The 23,662-nt window shown below is 51.6% G+C and overlaps 8 protein-coding genes across 8 annotated transcripts; 3 read left to right on the top strand and 5 right to left on the bottom strand.

Moving 5' to 3' along the window:
- The first annotated feature begins 314 nt into the window (after window positions 1-314).
- CC77DRAFT_663198 (CBD9-like protein) lies at window positions 315-2,368 on the top strand. The gene is made up of 3 exons (XM_018532656.1): window positions 315-659; window positions 710-1,048; window positions 1,102-2,368. The coding sequence occupies exons 1-3, from the start codon at window positions 614-616 to the stop codon at window positions 2,250-2,252; spliced, it is 1,536 nt and encodes a 511-aa protein (XP_018379079.1). The 5' UTR covers window positions 315-613; the 3' UTR covers window positions 2,253-2,368.
- A 136-nt stretch (window positions 2,369-2,504) lies between these two features.
- Window positions 2,505-3,650, bottom strand: CC77DRAFT_1002950 (hypothetical protein; the record flags this gene model as incomplete). The annotated part of the gene is made up of 3 exons (XM_018523195.1): window positions 3,433-3,650; window positions 2,888-3,230; window positions 2,505-2,794 (listed from the first exon to the last, which is right to left on the bottom strand). The coding sequence occupies exons 1-3, from the start codon at window positions 3,556-3,558 to the stop codon at window positions 2,505-2,507; spliced, it is 759 nt and encodes a 252-aa protein (XP_018379078.1). The 5' UTR covers window positions 3,559-3,650.
- A 141-nt stretch (window positions 3,651-3,791) lies between these two features.
- Window positions 3,792-6,571, bottom strand: CC77DRAFT_1026527 (RNI-like protein). The gene has a single exon (XM_018526279.1). It carries the CDS (start codon window positions 6,160-6,162, stop codon window positions 4,066-4,068), a length of 2,097 nt encoding a protein of 698 aa, XP_018379077.1. The 5' UTR covers window positions 6,163-6,571; the 3' UTR covers window positions 3,792-4,065.
- Window positions 6,572-7,176: 605 nt separating this feature from the next.
- Window positions 7,177-16,340, bottom strand: CC77DRAFT_976935 (polyketide synthase PksH; the record flags this gene model as incomplete). The annotated part of the gene is made up of 5 exons (XM_018535956.1): window positions 7,177-7,832; window positions 8,232-8,394; window positions 8,442-15,778; window positions 15,836-15,980; window positions 16,041-16,340. The coding sequence occupies 5 exons, from the start codon at window positions 16,338-16,340 to the stop codon at window positions 7,312-7,314; spliced, it is 8,466 nt and encodes a 2,821-aa protein (XP_018379076.1). The 3' UTR covers window positions 7,177-7,311.
- Window positions 16,341-16,939: 599 nt separating this feature from the next.
- On the top strand, window positions 16,940-18,385 carry CC77DRAFT_1036211 (hypothetical protein; the record flags this gene model as incomplete). Its single annotated transcript, XM_018526996.1, has 1 exon — window positions 16,940-18,385. The coding sequence occupies one exon, from the start codon at window positions 16,940-16,942 to the stop codon at window positions 18,383-18,385; it is 1,446 nt and encodes a 481-aa protein (XP_018379075.1).
- Window positions 18,386-18,849: 464 nt separating this feature from the next.
- On the bottom strand, window positions 18,850-19,357 carry CC77DRAFT_1026524 (hypothetical protein). The gene is made up of 2 exons (XM_018526278.1): window positions 19,167-19,357; window positions 18,850-19,098 (listed from the first exon to the last, which is right to left on the bottom strand). The coding sequence occupies exons 1-2, from the start codon at window positions 19,280-19,282 to the stop codon at window positions 18,918-18,920; spliced, it is 297 nt and encodes a 98-aa protein (XP_018379074.1). The 5' UTR covers window positions 19,283-19,357; the 3' UTR covers window positions 18,850-18,917.
- Window positions 19,358-19,469: 112 nt separating this feature from the next.
- CC77DRAFT_1045246 (hypothetical protein) lies at window positions 19,470-20,943 on the bottom strand (the record flags this gene model as incomplete). Its single annotated transcript, XM_018527387.1, has 3 exons — window positions 19,470-20,369; window positions 20,433-20,791; window positions 20,866-20,943. The coding sequence occupies 3 exons, from the start codon at window positions 20,941-20,943 to the stop codon at window positions 19,478-19,480; spliced, it is 1,329 nt and encodes a 442-aa protein (XP_018379073.1). The 3' UTR covers window positions 19,470-19,477.
- A 507-nt stretch (window positions 20,944-21,450) lies between these two features.
- CC77DRAFT_1084950 (pisatin demethylase) lies at window positions 21,451-23,238 on the top strand (the record flags this gene model as incomplete). The annotated part of the gene is made up of 5 exons (XM_018529409.1): window positions 21,451-21,504; window positions 21,557-21,796; window positions 21,857-22,100; window positions 22,162-22,416; window positions 22,469-23,238. The coding sequence occupies 5 exons, from the start codon at window positions 21,451-21,453 to the stop codon at window positions 23,236-23,238; spliced, it is 1,563 nt and encodes a 520-aa protein (XP_018379072.1).
- Between the last annotated feature and the right edge of the window lie 424 nt (window positions 23,239-23,662).

Here is a 23,662-nt window from a genome sequence, read left to right as displayed (position 1 = left end):
CGCGCCGCCGTTAAGTCCGCCAGCCCTCACTGGTATCACGATAAGCCTGCAACCATGCTCGCTCGGGTATCTCACTGTTCGCGCCTCATGGCGTCTGTGACGCGTACCTCTTGCACAAGTTGTGTTGTCATGTCCTGAGGTTGTTTGCGGTCTGCCCAGCCGGTGACGGGTCTCCGCAAAGCCGCCGCATTCGGCCAGCATTGCCCAACCACGCATCAGCAGTAATACCGCTGGTTCAACTGTGCCTACAGATACCTACTCACCAAACTAGGCCAAGTGTGTGTACGTAGACCATGCTTCTGTCAGCATCTGTCTTGGGCCTTGGATGGTACTCTTGGAAGGCGGACGATCCGGTCTCCACCATCTATAAACCTCTTTGTCCACATCCACCAAGAAATATCTGACAGAACATCACTTACTCAAGTTCAAAACATCTTGTCTCATTGGTTCGTTGGCTCTCCTACCCTTAGGCCAAATCAATAGCTTTGTCATCTACCTTGCTTTAGGGACGCCTCTCAAGCCACTTCAGCCGGGCGTCACTAGCCTCGAAGCGTCGAGCCCTTTGACATCTCTTACTTCAGTTTCCTTTCAACGTTCTTCAGGGCCATCAAAAATGAGACGCAATACTAAGACGTCTGCTGTAGGCCTGTTGGCTTTGGGTAAGCCTATTGCCACAGCCGAGTTGTACTACAGCACTAACCATATCTAGCCTATCGTGCCTCAGCCCAAGTTGCCAATACCAGTCCCTCGGACGGTGTAACCTTTGGGCTCAACATCCCCGAAGCAACAGCAGCATCCTCCGATGCTGGAGAGATCTTTTTCTCGATATCTGCACCGAGCAGCTATGAGTGGGTTGCGCTCGGTCAGGGTAGTGGCATGGCCAATTCCAACATGTTTGTTGTATACACTTCAGCAGACGGCAATAACGTGACATTATCGCCACGAACGACAAGCAGCTATAGCGCTCCTAGCCCTAATGATGCTGCGCAAGTCACGCTACTTGAAGGCTCTGGTGTCTCGAATGGTGTCATGACTGCCAACGTGAGATGTGAGTATTATACTCCTTCATACAATCCGAACATCCATTGACATGTAATCCAGGTTCCAACTGTAACAGCTGGTCCGGCGGCACCATGGACTTTACCTCCAACAGCGGCAACTTCATCTACGCCTACCAATCCTCAGGGGGTCCCAAGAACGATGACTCTACGTCTGCATCTATCCGCCAGCACAGTAGCGAAGGCGTCTTCAATTGGGAGTTCGCTGCCGCTAAGGGAGGCTCAAGTGTAAACCCCCTTCTCAACACCTCCCCCTCCGGTACCACCGGCGGATCAGGCGCAACTCCGACCAATTGCCGCCAACGCCCTTCTGGCGCCGCAGCAACAGCATCAGGATCAGAATCAGAATCATCAGCCAAACCCAGCAAGACTGCCTCCTACGACGATGACGACTGGTGGACTGGCCGACCTACCGCGCGCCCAACATCCTGGCCTACCGGCGCACCATGGGATAAACGTCAATCCGACGACTCCTCACTCCCCTACTGCGATACGCTTCCCAACAACGGCGGCGCCAACTCTGGTGTCACAACCATCTCCTCCAGCGAACCCAACACGAAGAAACACCTCATCGCTCACGGTGTCCTCGCCTCTCTCGCGTTCGTCATCCTCTTCCCTGCAGGATCCATCGCCATCCGTCTCGCTTCCTTCCCCAGCGTCCTCTGGTTTCACGCCTTGTTCCAGATCTTCGCTTACATGACATACACTGCTGCATTTGGTCTAGGTATCTGGCTCGCTCTACCAGTCAGTGGCGGTCACTACATTGACAGTTACCATGCCATCATCGGCATGGTCGTCTTCGCGCTCATCTTCTTCCAACCGATCTTAGGCTGGATGCACCACGTCCTCTTCAAGAAGTACAGTCACCGCACTCTCTGGTCCTACGCTCATATCTGGGTTGGTCGCATCGCGATTACTCTCGGTATCATCAACGGTGGGCTTGGCCTACTGCTTGCGGGTAACTCGCCTGATGGTGAGATTGCTTACGGCGTTGTTGCTGGTGTTATGTGGGTTACCTGGGTTGCTGCGGCGATCTGGGGCGAGATGAGGAGGAAGAAGGCAGCGAAGTTGGCGGAGCAGCAGAGGCCCGAAAAGCTTACCGGCGAGAGGAGGCAGAGCGATAACAGCAGGAGTGATGGGAGTGACACGGATCTGAATGGGCACTATAGGCCTGCTAAGGAACAGCAGGCGTGAGCTGTGTAGGCAGAAACGCGATTTCTGATTCTGGTGTCTGGAGTAGTGTACCGAAAACGAAGAGCGATGTACATGATTAGGCGCAGGTAATTTCCTTTGTTTGTCCGTTTGAGCGAAGTATACCAATCATGTTTTGCACCTCAACAAGCTATGTCCATTCCGGTCTCGTGATGACTCGATTGCAAGTATTCTGAAACACGAACTCCGCTTTTGCCATTCCATTGTCATTGCATGATGACAATATTCTCAGTATCACCGCCTCCCCATACCCAACACTCTACTCGCTGCTGTACTAACCTTGATTACATCCCTATATGTCAGGCTCACTCTCGTACCTCTGAGATTACTGCCACCATCCCTAGCAATCGCATCTTTTCCTTCCTGACTCAATAATCCCCAATTCGCCACCGTTCCCTCACTCAACTCCTCATCAACCTCAATTGACGAAATACCATGCATCAACTCTCGGTACGCACGACCCGTCGTGATGAGCAAGGAGCGGGGTTCCTGAAAAATACGTGTAGGTAGGTGCAACATTTTCTCTTGCTGGTTGTCCTCGTTTCTAGTAGGTGAAGATTGCTCGATCTCCTGCCTCTCGTTCCTATCCTTCTTCCCATCTCCTTGCCCCTCATTACCCCCATCCTGCTGTCCTTCTTTATTAAAGGAAGATTCTGGTTTAGGAAGCACGTCCAAGCACAACCCCGCACCTAAACTGACAGTCGCAACGACATGGGCATACGCATCTCCGTCTTCGTGCGGCATGATGCCTTCACCGGGTCTATACTCGTTGACGAGAACATGGTTTGACTGGCCGTGCGGTGTGTGGTCAAAGATTCCTAGGTCCTTAAAACGAGATAGGATGGGGTTGGTAAGGTAAGCGGGTAAAGGGGCGGCGAGCAAGGTATTGTTTTTAGTGAGGGTGGAGGGCAGAGCCTGGAGACGCCGATGAGTGAGGTGTGTCCATCTCTGAGCTGGAATCTAGGGATATTAGTTGCATAATTATGGTTTTCAAGGGTAGTGTAGTGAAGATGTTTAGGTGTGTTGATTGTTCCATGGGCTGTTGTGAGGGAGCGAACAGGGCGGGGTAGTTAATAGTAGAACTGCAAACTTTGTGTCTGCAATCTCGTGCGTTGGAGAATAGGAAAAAGAATTGGGAATAAGAGCGAAGAGGAAAACGCACCTTCTGCACTATTGACGATTCTTCTTCCGCGCTGATGAAATTTGGAATGTAGTAGAAGTCTGGTGGTAGACCCGCGATGCGAAAAACCTCAAGGTTAGTCTTGGAAATTCCCCATTGATCATCCATGTTTCCTTTTCGGCTGATGTGAGACTGTTACCAGCAGAAATGAAAGCCTTGCTCTTTCGCAATGATATGTCGAAGTTGAATGAGCGATTGTTCGAAGATGATGTAATGCAGAGCAAACGCGCCGCTAACTCGAGCTAGTCGCGCGCTCACGTGCAAACAAACATTTTGATGTAGGGCCGCGAGCTGCAGCATGCTTCGACTCAAGATTACAAAATAGGACTTCTTGACTGAGAGTGAATGAAGATGGATGCATAACTATGTAACATGCAACATGTAGAGATCTATGAACAGTAGAAGAGTAGCCGCTCCACAACTCCAGATACCCATGCTAATATCAGGACTATTTCCAACGCTCATACTCACCCAAGGGGAGGAGCATCGGATCATTGTGCAACGTATTCGAGCCATATGCAACATTGCTGCATCAACCCACAAACCTGGGGCCAACTTCTATCCCAAGAAGAAGACGCCATATGACCCCGCCGCTGTAGATACCAAAAAACACATTCACATCACAGTGCAGCCACCTGGACCACTTCGCGCACGGCGGCGGCGGCCGACACCGCCAGTAGCACCAGCACCGCCTTCCTCCTCATCCGCATGCATCATCTGCGCTTCCCTCGCTCTTCTTCTCCGCCGCCTGGCTCCAGCACCACCAACACCTGCTTCCTCATTTAGCATCATCCAATCGGCCCACTTGCGTTCCAAACGCGCGGCGGCTGCGAAATCACCCCTCAAGACACGCTTGGTATGTTCCTCCACCGTAGGTTGCCAGTTATGGAAGCACTTGAGCTTGATAATCTCACGTGGATACGTCGCGACTTTGCTCGCAGAGCGCGAAGAAGGACGTGTGATCTCTGCATTTCGAGATAGGACTTCGCGAACACCGGTCCATGTTACATTTGCGCAGTCATATGCTTCGATGCGAAGACCAACCTCTGGGCGCTCTGAGTTGGTTAAGCCACGAGCGGCGCGGTTGCGGTTGCGGAGGCCTGATGCGGCTTCTGCGAGGACGAGGTCGGAGATGCGTGTGTTATCCATGTCAAGTGATGCGAGACGGGTGCAGGCTTTCAGTATGGGGAGCATGCCCGCATCCCCTAGATTTTCGCAGTAGGAGATGCAGAGGTGTCGCAGATGAGGGGCGCATGGAGCTTCAGCGAGTGTCTTCAGGACTTCGTTGGTCAATCCGTCGATCTCTTCAACATCTAGATGCGTAAGAACTGGCACAGTAGGCAGTAAGCTCATTAACGCATCATCGGTGAGTCCGCCGCATTTCGAGACTTGGAGGCCTTCGAGATATGGGACGTTGTGTACTAACGTCTTCAGGCCGGTATCGGTGATACTGCGGCAACGAGTAAGGTTCAAGTGCTTGAGATTTCTGGGTGGGACGATTGGCCGATCGGTAAGGACGTCGACCTCTTCGTCTACGCCCTCGATCAAAGCAGCCAGCGCTTCATCATTGAGACTGTCGCAGTTCTTGAGGTCGAGCCTTTCTAGAGTGTTTCGCTTGAACAACTCCACCATCAGGTCGACGTCGTCCCAGCCTCGTACTTCACCAGCTCTGATGTCTCGCAACTTTTTACAACCCTCGACAACCTTTTTCAGCCCACGGTTGTCGATGTTGTTACACCATGAGATGTTCAAGACTTCGACTCTTGGGCAGTGTGCGGCCAGGATCTTCATCGCTGCATTTGTTGCGCCTGCGAGACCCGAGAGATTGACGTGAACGAGGCGGCTGTTTTGAAGTAGGAAGCAGTGGATAGACGTCCGGTCAATCCGGCATCCCTGTAACGAAAAGTTCTCCAGGTTCTGGCAAGACTCAATGAAGCCGTCCTTGCCCCAGTGTTCCCTCAGTTGTACGCAGCCTCTCAAGTTCAAATCCTTGACAAACGGACCCGCCGATGTGATGATATTGACCAGAGCGTTGGCTGAGATGTCGCGGTAAAAGTTGCTCGTATCGAGATCGCTCCACAGCTGACCGTCGAAGCACATGGTATGCCACGATTTGGAGACGCGCGAACATCGCACAATTTCCTTGGGTTCGAGATATCTAAGAATCTGCATGCGAATCTCGGTGGGCATGTCGCCCCAAAAGTTGAAGTTGACTCGTCTCTGGACCTTGCGTACAGGCCGCGAGAAGTAGTCGCTCTCGGCCTCGGTGCCATCCCGGGTGAAGGGTCGTCGTGCCGAAGGGAGAGGTACTGAGGATGGAACGTCTGGTGTCTTCATGCGTAGGCGGGTCCTCTCATCCCAGAAAGGAGTGCCGGGCGGGCTGTTGGCTACTGATGTTGGTGCCGTAGAGTAACCATTCGACAGTTCTGACGAATAGGAACTGCCGAACGAGTTTCCATACGGCGAGCCAGGCGATGCGAGGGAGACGCAAGACATGGATGCCTTTCCGCCGCTTCTCAGACTGTGTGAACGAGGTCTGCCCATGTGTGCCAGGCTATTGGAAGACGCCATGCGTTGTAGGCCCATGAACAGACGCTGCCTGCCCTTCATCTTTGGCTGCTCGATCATGATGGCGTCCGAAGGAGGAGTTCCCGGCGAGGGGTTCACTTCGCCATGGTCGACGACCACGGAGTCGATGGATAGCGGCTCCATGGCGAGGCGTGGCTGTGCGGTGCGCGGTGCTCGACGATGAATGGTTGGGCGCGGGGAAGGAGGGTGCTGTCAATGTCGAGAACTTGACCAGGATGTCGTCACGACTGCAGGAGCAAGATGGCAGGCAGAGAAGGTGGGAACAGTCCCGTACCAGCAAAAAGGAACAAACGCAGGAAAGCTGACGCCGACCCGGCGGTTGGGTGCGCGGTTTTTGATAGCTGAGCGGATAGCGGAATGGGGCAGTTCCAGTCTAGAAAGGCGAAAGGCGGGGAGCATGGCCCGTGTTATGCGGCGAGCGAGCGAGGCAGGCCGATCAACAGCCCTTCGGTTCAAGAACGATCTCGAGCCGTCAGCTAGCAAGTCGACCGAGAGCTGACTATAGCGTGTAACAAGATGACGCGAAGGATGCCAGCAGCAGCGACGTGCAGCAGCTTTCATGTGCTGCCACTGCTGTCGTCCAATGTCTTATCGTCGCTATCAGAAGGCCCGATTGGAACGGCGCCACGTGCGAGATCTCGGCGGTCACCAGCGCACCTCCAAAGAGAGACATTGGTCGCTTGACCTGTCTCACAGCATCGCGTGAGCAGACAGGAACCTCTGCTTCTCTGGCCATGATATAGTATTGCAAACCGCCATCGCGCAACAAGAAATGCAGGGAGCAGCAGTCGGCTTTCAGGGTCGGTTCTCCATGCTGCTGCAGTTGGCTTTATGCAGGGACTCCCCAGGTTGAGAAGCAGCATCCTCTTTACGCCTAGCTGATGTTCACGTCCCGCCACCAGGATCCAATTCCGCCAATCTGCCCGCCTTCTAGATGCAGAGGCTCCGCCTAGGAACTTCTCGCCCCATGCGCCAGGCAGAACACGTCTTTAGGCCCAACGGCACATGGCCCATCGGTCCTGATTAGGTGTTGGTTGGTCTGAATCTCCGCGTTCCCGGCATGGCGGGCGAGGCTTGCGAAGAACTGTGCCGTAAATCTTTGGCTTCGGCCTGTCGACTACATTTGTAGCATCATAGCTCAAAACTGGAGTACGTTCTTTGTAGTAGGAATTATATACTGAACAGGTCACGCATGACTGTGGGGCGAGCTCAGAACGCCTCCAGTACCTGTACAAGTAAAACTAATCTCTCCAAGGCTGCTCCAACTCCTCATTATGCCTTCGTCTCCCCACCCTCCGCCATCAAATGCTTCAAAAACTTGCCATGTGCTCCTGGCCAGTTTTCCTCGCATTTTCCCTTGACTGTTCCAACCAACATCCTATTTGCCTTGATCTCCACATCCTCCACTAAACTCCATTCACTGTCCTCGACGCCCTCAGCCCTGTCTGCCTCCTCCAAAGTGTCCGTCCTCAAGCACCTCCAAGTGGTCCGTTGCGTTAGTCCCAGCGGCGCTTTAATGATCCACAACACTCCATCATCCAGATCCGTCATATGCGCGTCAAACTTGACAGTTGTGTCCCACAGACCTGCGGGAAGCGCATTCATGTGGTCGGTGATTCTGTAGCATTTGGCCGCTGGGGTGGAGGGGTCCGAGGGGATGGTTTCGTGAGAAGCATATTCAGGGTCGAGACGGATGAGGAGTTCGTGGTTGTGGAGCTGGGAGACGGCACTGGCGAAGGAAATCGACCGCGGGAGGTGAGTTACGTGGTGGAGGGTTGCGGTTGTGTTCAGGGCTGCTGTTCATTAGAAGGAGAAAGTTGAGGAGGAGCAGGAACCCTACAAAACATGGCTGATGGGTTGGCCTGTTAGCTGGATCGAGGATGTATGTGAGGCTTGTTGTATGAGGGGCGTTTTCGCGCGGACTTTCTTCTATATGACTCCAATCGCAACTCGTGTTGTAGTGTTCTAGATTAAGTTGTGTAGATCAAAAGCTAGAGTCTGGGATGGGAGGAACAAGAGAAGCAAGGGATATGTATGTCGTGAGTGAATTGATGATGCTCCTACAGTTTCATGGGAATAAGCGACACGTCTCAACCAACAATGACCTCAAGGCACGAATCAGGACTATGTTAGGCTCGGAAGTAACCTGCGAATCCCCCTGGGGCTAATACGATAGCATATGCAGAGAGTACCGTCCTGCGGTTCAGCTGAACACATCTGACCTATGGCGTGCATCGGAGCGCGGAGCTTCATCAGAAGCCATCGGACTATCGGAGCCCGGATTAAATAAGAGCCGGGCGTCGCGTGGTTGCTCCACTTGAAGCTTGTAACGAAACCGAATGCATAATCCTCTATCTAGCCACATACAGCCGAAAATTCCCCTATTTCCTTCTCTCTGCTACCAGACTAGAAAATTCGTCCAGCGACGCTGTCTGGAGGATTTCGAAGATGCTGACTTTGGCCTTGACAACGCTACCCAACCAGTTCCGAAAATCTACAGCAACCAGAGAATCAACGCCAATGCTTGTCAGAGCATCACCAGTGTCGATGTCACTCTTCTCCAAATTGAACAACTCGGCAACCTTGGCTACCAGTAGGTCCACGATGACCTCCTTTGACCTGCTTTCGGACAACGATTCTGTCGACAACTGAGACACCAGGCCATCGATGTTCTTCGATGATTCGGACTGTGAATGGACCGAGGCTTCTGTCGCGGTGGCATCGCCCAATCGCAGAGTTCCCAATCGGCGGTCTTTCCTCACCGCTGGATCATCCACCAAGTTGCGGTACCCAGAAATACAGGTAATGACCTGGCTGTTCTCGGTACGGCGTCGGTTTGGATTCCTGATTGCATCTTCAAACAGTCGCAATACATGGGCGATGGGCAAACACTTCATGCCAAGGGCCTTCTCCACGCGCATCTTCACTGCATCTCCACCTTGTGCGACGTACCCAACATCATCGATTGGACCAAGATCGATTGTCACAGCGGGCAGGCCGAGTGACGTGCGGTATCGCGCGAATGCATCTTGAAACGTACCACCAGCAGTATAATTACTCTGTGACACGTTACCCAGAACTCCTGTGGCGGAAGAGGTCGTGATGAAGAAATCCAGGCCTGGCAAGTTGTGGTGAAGGGCCCAGGTGCCGGTGACTTTGGGGCCGATAGCTTTCTGCCATTGTTCGAACATCATGCGCTCAAAGACCGTGTCGTCGAGTATTGCGGCGATTTGAAAAACCCCGCGGATTGGAGGTAGCTCTTCCCTCACTTTCGCCAGGAGACTACGGACGGACTCTCCATCGGAAATGTCACAGTTGCGCAAGTAGACATTGCAACCGTACTTACTTCCTTCTTGAGCCAACGCCAACCCTTTTGGGTGAGCCACAGCATTGCGGGAGACTATCATCAAATTTCTGGCCCCCTGTTCCATCATCCAATAAGCTGCGGCAAGTCCGATACCTCCAAGACCTCCAATGATCAGATAGGTAGAGTCCGGAGAGTCGAGGCCAAGCGAAGGTTTAGTCTTGGGGATGACATGCACCTCATCACCAGGCTGTGGAAGAATGACAGCACTGCCCAAGTGGCTCCCACCTCGGATATGCTCAAAAGCTTTGTCGACCTCGTCCAGCCGGAAGACTTTGGCTGATGTAGCGAGCCTAGCTCTTTCGTGCTGCAACAACTCAATGGATTCTGCTAATGCCCTGTGGAATATCGTGCCTCTCATATCGCTGTATTGCAGGGTATCAAGGCCTGTCATGGAGACCCCACGGCCAAACGGCGTCATATCAAGGTGCTTCGACTTTTCTAAGTCGGCCCTGCCAAGTTGTATGAAGCGGCCAAATGGGGCAGTACACTCCCAGCATGCCTTCAGCAATGACCCGCCGACAGAGCTCAGCGTCACATCCACACCTTGACCATCGGTCTGGGACATGATAGCAGCAACAACAGAAGCGGCTTCGCTAGGCAAGATATGGCTACTGGAGACGTTGTAATCTCTTAGCAGAATATTGCGCTCTTCATCTGTTGCGCAAGTGACAAAGACCTCGGCTCCGATGTTCTGCGCCAAGGCAAGAGCAGCTCGATTAACACCTGCCGTAACAAAGTGTAATAGCACTCGCTCATGCTTCTGTAATCTTGCGATATTGCGCAAAGCCAACCAAGCGGTCGAACACGCATATGGTGCGGATGCAGCTTCCTCCCAAGTAAGATCGTTGGGAATTTTGACGACGCATGTCCAGTGAGCGCGGCTGACATTGCTTATGGGGCCTCTAAAGATACCGCAGACTCGATCACCAACACATAGGCCGGAATCTTTTGTGTCTGGACCAAGCCTTCTAACGACACCGCTGCCTTCATGAGCGGCCGGATCGTCGTCTTCAATTGCCTCTACTATGTTCAGGCCAAAAGCTTTCGGCTCGATCTCAATCAATCCGCTCGGCAAATCTTCCACCGTGCTGGATGTTTCCACAAAGCAGGATCCGATACCGGATACACCGCTGCGTGTTCGTTGAAGCCTCAGTGTTTTGTTGGAATAGCTGAAGTCTTGCAGGTAAGGAGGTTGGTCGCCTCCACTAGCAGCCCTATCCTGCGCAAGATCTGGATACAGACGAGGAACATACAGGCCTTGGTCTTTCACAGAATATTCCCAGTCCAAGTTGGCATTACCGGATGGGCCATAGTCGAAACTCTGCTGCAACACGTGCGCCAGCATCTGCAGTGTTTCTGTTGGCCACGATTGCTGTGGTCGCTCACATGCCAATCGAACATATCGCTTACTTGGATCTTCGCGTCGCAGAGTCCTAAACAGACCAGCCATCTGAGCAAAGCGTGGATCCTCGTTGTCAACTGCTCCACCAAAGCTTAACCAGAGGATGCCTTTAGAACGAAGCAAGAGATACCGAAGTTTCTCAAATGCTTTGTCGTCCATGGTGTCGATGAAGGGTGTATGATGGTCGAGCGCCACGATGAGCAGACGGTCATCATTTGCTTCAACTTCCTCGAAAGTCTCCACTGAGGGCGCCGATCCGGTGACGCGTTGTACAGTACTAGCGACTTGATCTAGCCAGGCCTGCGGCTCCAAAGTTGACGGTACAACGAGAGAAATCGAGGATGGATACAACGGGTCCTGGTTCTTGGCGTGCGTCAAGATGGTGCTGGTAAATTGGACCTCAGGATCTTCGCAGTCTCCTATCTCAAACTCTATGCCAGTAAAGCCCGCTGCTTTCAAAGCCTCATCCCACACATTGAGGTTGACGTAGGGGCATGTTTGGCGTTCAGGCTCCTCGCTCAACCACCATTTTTCCACGGTCCCGAAGATCAACTGAACATCGAGCGAATCTTGGTTTCCTTCGAGTAGAACAAGCTGGCCTCCCGGCCGTAATAGCTTGCGGACATGCGATAACGTACGTTTCAAGCTTGTTGTCGCATGTAGCACATGTGAAGCTACTACAAGGTCGTAACTCTGAGCTGCGAAACCTTGTTCTAAAGGATCTTGCTCTATGTCGAGCTTGGAATAGCTCATCTTGTCTTCCCAAGCCGCAAACTTGGTCTTCGCAGCACCGAAAAATCCTGAAGAGATATCTGTGAAGTCATAGTGTCCGAGTAGTGTAGCACCTTGCCCCTCCTCCGATCGGGCAGCGAAAGCATCCAAAGCGACGGACGTTGCTCCGCCAGTTCCGCCACCAATCTCGATAACTTTGGCACCAGGCTCTACGACAGAGTAGAGCTCAACCACTTTTCGGAGGTGCTTGTAAGAGCCGTTGCATAGTTGCGGTAGTTCTTCGTAGTAGCGATTGAGAAGTCCGTCTTCCATCATCAGCTCCAAAGGTGTCAGCTTGCCCTGGATGATGTCACACAAATGTTTTCCAATGCGATGGACCATTTCTCCAGACGCATTCGCTGACGCCACCTCAAGGCAAAGGCTTTGGATGAAAGTCTCGCTTCTCCTGGACCACGAGTCGCTTCCAGACATCAGAGTACCATTATCGGCTACCTGGATGACTGCACCCATCCATTCGAAGAATCTCTTGTGATACCAAGTCCACTTATCGTCCGCCTTTGCTCCCAGCTGCTCTAGAGCTCTAGCGATATGGTGGTAAGCGACTTCGCGGACGTTTCTGGCGAATGCTAGCTCAGGCTGGGTCAAGAAGATCTTCATTGACTCTCTAATACCATCTGGGACCGTGTAATTGATATCAAGTTCCCATCGGCTCTTTGAATGAATCGGTGGGTGCGATGCCTTTGCATCTTGGGCAGTCGTTGCCGCTTGGGTGACTCGTTGGAGACGGAATTGCTCGATCTCGAACGTGGCTGTCTGGGGTTCGCCAGCAACGACAGATTCATCGTCTCCTGCGGCGTATACGAGACCTTCGAAAAGTGACCCTTTGGGACTTGATGATAGACAGTTCAAGTTTGCGAACAGCCTTTGGCTTGCATGTGTACCGAGCTGCGAAGGTACGGTAACCCTTCGTATCGATCGAGGAATAAACATCGCGTCTTTTGTAAGATCTACAGGCAGAGTCGCATAGCAGCACTGGAAAATTGAGTCCAGTGTCGTTGGGTGTATCACGTATTGCTGTTCGCGTTCAAAGGCCGCTGGAGCAACAGAGAATTCTGTTTCCGACCTTTCACCAGCAACGCGACTGCTGATGATGTTCTGGAACGTTGGACCGTGTTGGAAGCCTGAGTCTCGCAAACGCTGATACAGAGTCTCGGGCTCTATATTCTTGGTGTGCTCCAACCGGGAAGGTTCAAGGCCAGACATGATTTTGGATGTTTCCAATAGACGTGAGCTATTGGCCGCTTTGGCCGAAATGCCGCCCTTGCAGTGCTGTATCCAGGAATGTTTGGCGCTGACCGACCACAACTCAAATTCGTACCAATCTGTGCTGTCCAAGTCCTTGTCGCTGCAGGGGCGAAGTGAGAAATGGATCTCTATTCCTCTGCTCGACGAGCTTGACGTGTGCGGGATCATAAGAGCATTGACAATGTCTACGTCTCGCAGGTGGTACTGCAACCCAGCTGCATCTTGGCTATGGTTCCCTTTGAACAGACGCATCGCTTCAATAGCCATTGACACATATCCTGCGCCTGGCAGAACCACACTCGACTCCAGCTGATGATCGACCAACCAAGGAATGTCAGTTGTGCGAAGAAAGTTGCGCCAAGTTGGACTGATGGGGTTTGTACCGGGAATGAGCCTACCAAGTAACTCGTGAGGCTTGAAGCGTTTGAGTCTGTGCTCTTCGGAAGCCCGAGGCTCAAGTTTATAGGCGGTTTGATGGTTCCATGGGTACTCTGGAAGGTTGGAGACGTACTTTGGTTGGTGTGAGAGGGTTGACCGCCGCTTGTTCACTGCCACGAGATGTACTGGGTAGCCTCGCGCCACTAACGCACAAGCAACGTCTTGCATCGTGTCGACCGCGTTCAGAGGCCTTTTCAGACAAGAAAGATATGGAATCCGTGTCTCGCGCAGTGTTTGTCTGACTGGGCCGGACAAGGTATCGTGCGCACCAATTTCTAGGAAGACGGAAACCTGGCGACTTGACGCTGGCAACGTCCGCGGTTCGCTGTGAACTTCGGCCGACCCAAAGACCATGGACTCCAATGCGCTAGAGAACAGAACAGGACTGGTCAGGTTGCGTACCCAGTGTGCGGCGGAGAATGCTGAACGCGAAGTGATAATGCCGCCCGTGACCGGGGATGCAAAAGTGACATCCAGCCTGCCTTCTTGAATGGGTCCGAGAACCTCTTCCAGGCAACTTTGATACTCCTCAGCCATAAACTCCATATGATGTGAGTGGTAGGCCAATGGCACCTTCAGCTTTCGCGCGAAAACATCGTCTGCCTCCAAACGAGTTGCTACTTCTTCCAAGGCGTCCAAGTCACCAGAGATCGTAACGCTAGACGGGCTGTTGATGCAAGCAACTACCACTCGACCCTTGGATGAGACGTCGCTAAGGTACTCCTGTACTTCTTCAACACCGAGACCAACAGCCATCATGCCGCCAGAGAGTGCTGCAAGTTTCTGGTACTTCTTGGCAAGTCGCCCTCGGTGATATACGACTCCAACAGCTTCTTGGAATGAAAGCACGCCTGCTGCATAGGCTGCCGCTATCTCGCCACTCGAGTGACTGACCACAGCAGATGGGGTTATGTTCCAAGACCGCAGCAAGTCTACCAAGCACAGCTGAACAACGACACTGAGCGGTTGACTGAGCTCGACCTCGTGAACCTTGGTACTTCTCGCATCTCGCAATAACTCTTCTCTCAGTGACCAAAGTGCACCAAAGGCTCGCAAGTGTGTCTCTGCTTGATCGATCGATGAACTGAACACCTCTGATGTGCTCATGAGTTCGCGACCCATAGCGTACCATTGAGCTCCTTGGCCATTGAAGACATAGCCTATTCGGACCGGTGAAGACGATGCCCGGATTGGCTGCCGGCGCGGGTCTTCCAAAATCTCTGCTAGCTGCTCCAGGCTGCGAGCCTTGACAGCGATTATCCATGGCAACCTCGATCTGCGCTCAGACAGCGTGTACGCCAGATCATCAGGTGATGGAGCCTCTCCAGAGTGGAGGGCGTTGCGCATGTACTTTGCCAAGTCTTTACTTCTCTTGACTGTACCGGCTTCATCTCTGGTGCTCAATATATAGATCAGAGATGGTGCCTCAGTGGATCTGTGAGGACGATGATCGACTCCGTTGCCCGCATTGCCGTTGACGCTTTCGCCATTGCCATTTGAGGATGCGTGTTTGTGTGGTATGTCAGGACCCGGGGGCGCGTCGAGGATAAGGTGTGCATTCGTGCCGCCGTAACCAAAATTGTTGACGGATATCCTCAATGGCTTATCTCGAGGCCACGGGGTCAGAGACGTCGGAACCCGTAATTTCCAATCCTGCAGCGGAATATTCGGGTTGGCTTTCTCGAACGTAACATTAGCAGGGATCTGCTTGTGGCGTAGTATGAGAGCTGCTTTAATGACCGCTGCTAGTCCGCTGACCGGTTCGGTATGTCCAATGTTGCTCTTGACAGAGCCGACCCAGACGGGATCGCAAGCCTCTCTCGACTTTCCAAAAGTTCTCGCCAGGGCTTCGGCTTCGATCGCATCGCCTCCGGTTCCTGTTAGGTGAGCCTCCACGTAGCCTGTGGATGCGAGATCGATTCCTGCCCGGCTGTAACATTGTTGAATCAACGATCGCTGTGCGTCCATGGATGGAGAGGTTATCGTTCCGGTTCTGCCGTCCTGGTTGACAGCTGATTCGCGTATCACAGCGTGAATGTGATCGCCGTCCTTCACCGCCGCGGAGAACTTCTTCAAGACCAATACCGCCATTCCCTCGCCCCTGCCGTAGCCACCCCAGCGATGATCCATGGAATAGCATTGTCCATCTTCATGTAGTAACCCGAGGTTCGAGATGGCGATGAAGAAGTCCTGATTCAATATCGCGTTCGAAGCTCCAACGATGGAAACATCCGATTCTCGATTTCGAATGCTGTTGACACCCATGTGCAGGGCTACTAGACCACCCGAACATCCCGTATCCACAGTCACACTAGGTCCTCTGAGATTGTAGAAATGCGAAACTCTGTTTGCGAACATCGCTGGGCCATTTCCAGTGACTAGAGACGTAGGGAGTGCTTCCGCATCTTTCATCAACATTTCTGTATAGTCTCTGCCGAAACTTGCTGAGAAGACAGAAGTGTTTGAGCCGGAGAGCTTCTCGGTGGGTATACCCGCTATGATTGCATTAGCTCCAGCCAGACAGCATATCAAGAAAATGATGGCTAGCTTACCATCTTCGGTCGCCTGGTATACACCTTCCAAAAGTAGCCTCAGCTGGGGGTCCATGGCCTTGGCCGCGTCCGCTGTAAGATTGAAGAAAGGCGCATCGAACTTAGTCAGATCTTCGTCAATAAAGAAGCCGCCTTTCACATGGAGCTATAAGTAACAGTTGATTAGCCTATAGCTATGATCCAAAGAGTTCTGATTGGTACTTACACTGTCAGTCCGTAATGGGTCCGGGTGGTATGTGTTAGAGACGTCGAAGCGGCTCTTGGGAATCGGCGACCAGCAACTTTCGCCGTTGGCTAGAGTGTGCCATAGGCCATCAAGATTGGATGCCGCGCCTCCAAATTTGCAGCTGATACCGACTATCGCGATCGAGTTTGACATATCATCTGAGTTCGTGGATTGAACGTCACCAGAACGGTGACCATTGGTGCCATGAACGTTGTTGTCGCCGTTCCTGTCATGGAAACCATTGATGCCATTAGTGCCGTTGGTTGATTGGTACAGCATTGTAATGGTGTGATGGATATTTTCGTTATCGGCTTCAGAGAAGTTGGAGAGATGGTCAAAAGGTAGGCTTATGCATGAATTGCTAATCTTCTTAGAAGCTATCTGGCGCGGAAAGATTAGATAGGTATGTACGCCGCCGGCTTAATCATTGCTAACCTACCAAATTCGCCTCGAGAAATATTGCTGCAACATCCGGGATCACGGCCAAAAGATTAAGATCTCGGATTCCATGATGACGAGTTATTGTTGTTTGTACATGACGAACTCACGTGATCCGGCGGAAACTCGGGGTGATTGTAAGTATGCACAAAATTCCTAGCATGTCGCGTCGTCTGAGCACGAGCTGCAATCTAAAATAACGTTTAATTGACTAGATTGATGGTCTTTCATGGGATAATCGGGCTATATGGCAATCGATGCGAGAGGCAGACCCGACCGCCATCGGGACATACGGGAGAATAGCGACTAGTCCTTTCGCGCTAGGGCCAACATCCATCATTCACATGTTCTTGGTACCTTTCGACTATTCTTGGGACATTTGCTCACATTTCTTATCATTGGCTGACTGCATTGTTTTACGCAACTTCATTCCACGCAGCATGAAAGTCGACATCGTCAAGGTACACGAAATCTGGCCTCGGAGCCATCAGAACACATCACCACAGTCTGCCAACTTGCCTATCTTGGACGCATGGTATGCCTACCGTCGCACTGTACCTACCATATATCTCTTTGAAAAATCCACGAAACCGCAAGACCTTATCAAACGCCTTACTGAAAGTCTTTCTCAAACACTTGATATCTTCCCGCGCTTCGTTGGGACTTTGGAAACAATTACAAGCCCAGATGTGGATGGAAAAGAACTTCAGCGGACCATTGTCAAATGGGGAAGCCCTAGCGATAAGGCAGTAGAACTTACTGAGGCGCATACCAAGTCGCGCATCAGCAGCCTGCTTCCACCTACCATTTTGAATGAGTCTACATTCTTATGGGATTACTCGCCCTCGTCTCTTCGCACGCTATTTCCTGCGCCCTGCTCTCGTCCCCCGGGCATTCGAATCCAGATCACAGCGTTCTCCTGTGGTGGTTTCAGTCTCGGGATCGATTTTGAACATGGCTTAGCTGATGGTTATACGGCGGGGAGATTACTGGAGCACTGGTCGATTCTCTATGGACAAATGTTCCATGGCGAAGACGCGATAGGCCCAAACCCCCCATCATGGCAACCGGAAGTTTTCAGCAGCCAGCTTACTGGTATTGATCTAAAAGAGCAAGGCTCGACACTACTTAAGAGAGCTCAAGCGCTTCCCACACGAGGCCCGTATCGCCGTGCCCTTCAACCGAATGGCCCTATCCAGGGAGCCGAAACCATGTACAACTATGTGTTACATATGCCAGCCACGGAAGTCGAGCATAGACTCGGAGACCTGCAGTCGAAAAGTCCGATGCGCTTGACCGACCAGGCAGCGCTAATCGGGTTCTTCTGGGCATGTCTCAACCGAGCTCGTGGTCATGCACAACGGCCACAAATCGATCTACACCTGGCGAGTAGCTTCCGTTGGCTTCTAGGAGTACGTGACGGGCTACTGGGCTCGCCGTTCGTCGTGGTCATGATTTCCCCTGACGCCCAGAGCAACCCTGCCAATGCTACCGATCCAATCAAACTCGCTACTAGGGTCACGAAGGCCCTCAGCAAGTACGACGATAATGCGATGCATGCAATTACCTATGACGCTACGTTCAGCGACAGTCCTTCGAGTAGTTTCAAGCCAAAGGGAGGCGACGAACATGTAGAGTTCAGCTCCGTCGCTCACTTGGGATATGACAAGTTCCATCTAGGACCCCTCAGCCCATCCTTCTATGTGCCATCTTCATCCATACCCAACCTGTTCGTTTTGACTGAGGCGTTGCCTAATGACCAGGCTGTTGGCAACGCATGGTACAAGAACGGACTTAATTTGTTCTTCAATGTAACCGAGGATGTCTTTGAAGCATTTGCGTCTGAACCGGCGTTGACGGGCTGCGAAGTATACCAAGATGTTTGAAGAAGAGAAGCATTTTCCATGCGACATTCTTACCTGTTCAGCTATATCAATGTCATGCTCGTTCTTCAAGCTCATTTTTTGACTCCGAAGCTTTGTAATTCACTGATCAATGATGTCAACTATTAAATGGAATTCATATCAGAGTATTCAAAGTACGCTGGAGCGATTGCACTAAGGATACGCTCCAATATGATGACTTCTTGTGGGGAGGTGAGGCAATGCAGTTGAAAGGCTTGAGGAAGCGATGGGGCGCAGCGCTTCTGGGAAAGCGATCTCTCGCTGTTACTTGAGTGAGTAAGTTGTGCACAGCCTTTATACGCGTCGCATCATACAGAGTATATCTCTCGCGAACGCTGCTGCCCATGCGACTATCGAAGGAGTCCTCGGGATGCCACATTGCTCGCTAACCGAAAGAAGCTAAGTAGGAGAAACCTTGCTCTTCACCCAACTTCACCAGGCTCCTGTGCTACGGCAAGAATACCACCGCTGATCCTTTTACGTGTAGCCCCTTCTTCAGTACCGGAATATCCCGTCATTTACTTGCTAATAAATGAAAGCAATGTAATTGCCTGTGTACCCGCGCGTCAAACCCGATGAGACTGCTGGTTCCTCTAGGGAACTTGTTAACGCCTTTTAGCTCTGACGTGTCGCATGAACGTGCGCCAAAGTTAAATGCGAAAGTAGTTCGATAATCTCCACGGAACAAACTACTGGTAAGGCACAATCAAATTCATGTACGGAGTTGGGAACGATGAAAAGCTGACCGTAGTATTGAACAAAGCATGATCGCGCTAGAATCGCTCGGCATAAACAAGAGGAGACGAGCTCTCCAGCTAGCATCAGCAACACATTGCTCACTGAAGATCCCCTTCGTACAATGAAACTAGAGTATTCCATTCCTTCTAAGTTACATGCTGAAGACAGCCGCGTACCATGACATATCAGTCTCGCTTGACCCTTCCATTTCCACTGCCGCACTCCAATCCTCCCACAACTCCGCGTATTCTTGAGTACAATCTTGGCAACACCAGCACTCGCCCATGTATTCGAATCCGATCATTTTTCCTTCTCTTGAGGTGCTTCCAGTATGAATTATGGCGCGGCTGAACGTGTCGCTCGCATCTCACTTATACGAACAGTCTCGGCAGCCTCCGGAAAGCTTCTGACCATGCGCTCAAGTATACTTTCCGTATGGTCCGCCCAGCCCTGCTTATGTGCGGCACATAGGACAACACCTCCGAAAGTATGAGCCTGTGGCGCGCCGTATGTCTCTCGATAGCTGCACTCGGAGCATAAGCCCTCGTCAGCCTTTTCCAACATTTCCCCGAGGCCGTTAAACAGCAGGATCTTCTCCCGTGAGAGGACGTGGCGATACTGTTGGAGACTCTCGGTTTCCTGCTTCTTGGTCTTCTTCTGCTCGTCAAGCCTATTCCATAATTTGACGTGCTTCCTCGTTTGCTCGATGACGCGCTTGTCCTCAGGTCTGCCTAGGGTAAGGCCCTCTTCCACAAAGCGGTACCGTCGCATAATCATGTGAATTGGGCCGCCAAAGTAGCGGAGGAAGTTGATGACACACTTCATCTCGGGCTGTCTTGCCCACGCTACGTCCAGTGCCCAAAGCGCCTCGCGGCACTTGTGATAGGCCATTACCCGCTTGGTTTCTGGGACATATGCGAAGGTGCTGTTGATTTCTCCCTCGGAACGGTGCTTCCAGTATGATATACCGTCGTACATTGTATTGCCGATTTCGGCCATGATGTCGAATTGGTCGTTGGTGAACCAAATGTGGTCGAGGTCATTGCAGACCAGAGCAACACCAATGGTGAAGCGAGCGAGCGCGTCGGTATCGCGCATGCGGAAGAATTGCCAGGGACTCTTGGAAAGAGCAACACTGTAACGGCGAAACAGCATGGTGTTTGTCTGATGACGTGATTTTTGCGACGACATCAACAAAAAGCAGCGGTATTCGCGGCACATCTCAGCACTGGAAGGGGCGTGTTAGTGAGGAGACTTCAAAGATCGGATTTGCCTGACAGCGGTGACATACTGGCCTGCTGTTCCTCCACACAATGTATCTAACACCTCGGTAAGACTGTAGCCCACGACATTATCGTCGTTGGCCACGTCCATAAGGCTACCCTTAAATTCTGCGATGATTCCCATGACGATGATGCGCATAAACGCAACATATCGTGACCAATTCGTGTATTCAGGAATGACACAACGAGTATATTCCCAAGCCGTGGCAAAGATCTCCTGTTTGACCCGGTCTGGAAGATCTATATCCTTCAAGTCATTTGCGATGTCGGGCGGGTAGTACCAGCGCTCATGAACGACGACGGCCTTGTTCTTCACTGATTCATCAGATTGTGGAGCGCATTTCTGATCATGCTTGGGAAAGAAATTCTGGATCTCTTGAGAGCGGAGACGCTGTTTTTCTGATTAGAGCCTTTCTCAATGTTGAATGATACTGGACGTACACTGAAGAGCACGACCCCTGTCCAAACGATCCCGAAGCCTATGGCGTTTGCCCAAACTTTGGTCAAAAAGGTAGACATGGTGGTGTCAAAGAAACTTCTCTCTAGAGAATTCGGATAATCCGAGATAATCTTGGCTGTTATGGAGAGTGATCATAGTAATGTCGTGGCGCGCCGCCTTTATATCAGAGTACATGTTGCCAATGCTGATACCTTGGTAGCACATGGTCGTTTCGATCCATAACCCAATTCGTCCCCTAGCGTTTCATCGGCCATTCACCAATGGTCTACGTTCTATCCGGGATTAGAGCAGCTAAGAATTGACCCGAAACCAATGTCTCTCCCGAATCGTAGCAGCGGGGTATTTTCCAGATCTTCAAGGCTGCCATGCAGTATTGAACATTGAGTTCGTTTCCTCCGGCATGGCGCGGTTCAATTCATCGTAGCGTGATAAGCTATCAGCATCTTGTCAGCAAAAGCACAATATAGGTGGTATATCTGCCGCTGACGCTCTTTGGCGCATTTCCAGGCAATTCCGTGCATTTGAGCATCTCTGGACAGAACGTATTGGTAGCATTAACGACAAAGATGGAACGCACCTTCTCCCATATCCCTTTTGCGGGATGGAGTATTCTGCTGGTGGTGAGCTAGACAGTTTCTAAGATACGAAACAAATACTGAATTTTGCCTCAAGACCTTCATACCCATCCTAGGACAAGCTGTGCATCGCCGGTGGTTGCATAGCCTAAGCAAGTACCCAGGACCTTGGTTTAACAGCGTATCGAGTATCCCAAGCGCAATTGCAGCTTTCCGCGGCGTCCAACACCTGTACAACTACAAACTGCATCAGAGATACGGACCAGTAGTTCGGATATCTCCCGATGAACTGAGCTTCACCGAGTCGTATGCTTGGGAACAGATCTACGGTAATCGTGTATGCTCATTCAGGACTATCTACGAACTGGTCGTAATGTCGGCTGATCATTCTGTTTAGCATGGCGACGTGATGGAGAAAGCACCTCTCTTTATCGGTGTTGTAAAGCCAATCGATGGCTGTGTTGGCATTGGCCTCGCTAAAGGATCTGAGCATACCAGACAGCGACGCGCAATGGCCGTCGGCTTTACGAAGCCCGCTCTCATGGCGCAACAGGAAATATTGGAGGTTCAGACCGCCAAATTAATCCACGCCGTCAAGACACAAGGGAAGAATGGTAAAGCTCTGAACATGAGCGATTGGTGTACGACTCTCTTCCTGCTCTCTTCCCACTGAGCATGGTGACATAATCTAATCGAATGCAGTATCCTTTACGACATTCGACATCATCGGTGACCTATGCTTTGGCGAGTCTTTCCATTGCTTGGATGAGGGCGTTGCAACAGAATGGGCGCTGGCAACTACGAATGTTCTCATCTCCTCAACTCTGGACATGGCCGTTCGGAGAGTCACAGGAGTCGGTACATGGCTCAACCAGATGGCGCAAAAGCTCATGCCAAAGGAAGCGATGAAATGGAGGATGACAACCTTTATGAACACGAAGAAGAAAACCTTCGACCGTAAGTCATGACAGGATTTCCGTGAAGGCAAGGTCAGCTAATATTTTCCAAGGTCTTGCTGACGAAACCTCTTCTCACAAGGACGTTATCTATCATATACAGCGCAACAAAGACGCACGAAAGACTCTTGCACCTACAGAGCTCCTCCTCAACATGACACTTCTTGTCACCGCGGGCTCCGAAACCATTTCCACTCTTCTCGTTACTTTCATGTACAATCTCTGCGTCCATCGCGAGATTCACAAACGTCTCGCTACCATGATTCGCACGACCTTCGCGGATCCAAGTGACATCACGCTGCAAAAGTTGGAAGAATTGGTCTACCTCGACGCGTGTATCAAAGAAGCGCTGCGCATCTTCCCACCAGTCAGTTCAAATCTTCCTCGTGCAGTCCCAGCAAAGGGTGCACAAATCGGTCCGCATATACTTCCGGGGGGTTCGCTAGTCTCCGTAGCTCCATGGGCAGCAGTGCGGTCTGAAAGCAACTTCCATCTGCCAAACGAATTCCACCCCGAGCGATGGTTGCGCAACCACCCCGAACAGGGATGGGACCCAGCTTTTGAGAATGACAAGTTGTCCGCGTCGACACCGTTTGGAGCTGGACCAAAACAGTGCATGGGCCAAAGCTTGTCATACTATGAGATTCGTTTGATAGTGGCGCATCTACTCTGGGCTTTTGACTTTGAGCTGGAGACGGAGGGCGTCAAGGGCACAAAGAATCAGTTGTGGAGTCTGAGTCCCTCCACCGAGCTTCTCAGATCGTATCAGACACTCAACCGACCGGAATTGTATATTCGGTTCAAAGAACGGGAGATGGTATAGGGTTCTACACCAGTCGCGAACTCAAGGAGGTGCTGCTCTTGGATCCATGATGTCGGCTAAAGGATGCTTATCATTTTCCCAGATGAGCGCAAAGCAGGGTGAATCGGGCTTTGATCGTGGATCATGTAGAGGTTAGTGCTGCGGAAGCATCCTTGCGATGGAATGGGCTCTTGCCATCTTGTGTCTGCTATATACGCGATTCGTAGCTCCTCATTTCCGGCTGTTCCGTAGTATTGATTGTGCTACAATATTGGCGATGATATTGTTCGCAAAGGGATCGGCAAATAACGTTTCATTCTGAAGATTCAATTCAAAGGAAGCTGTACAGGGCTCATAGAGTTCAAACGATAAATGGGTGTAGCGATACAAAGCGATTGCAGTGCTAAGGAAGCAGTTCCGCAAACAAATCCCACGTAAATGCGTC

The sequence above is a fragment of the Alternaria alternata genome, assembly GCF_001642055.1.
Source record: "Alternaria alternata strain SRC1lrK2f unplaced genomic scaffold CC77scaffold_40, whole genome shotgun sequence".
Classification (NCBI taxonomy): Eukaryota; Fungi; Ascomycota; class Dothideomycetes; order Pleosporales; family Pleosporaceae; genus Alternaria; species Alternaria alternata.
This window is presented reverse-complemented; position numbering and strand designations above follow the sequence as displayed.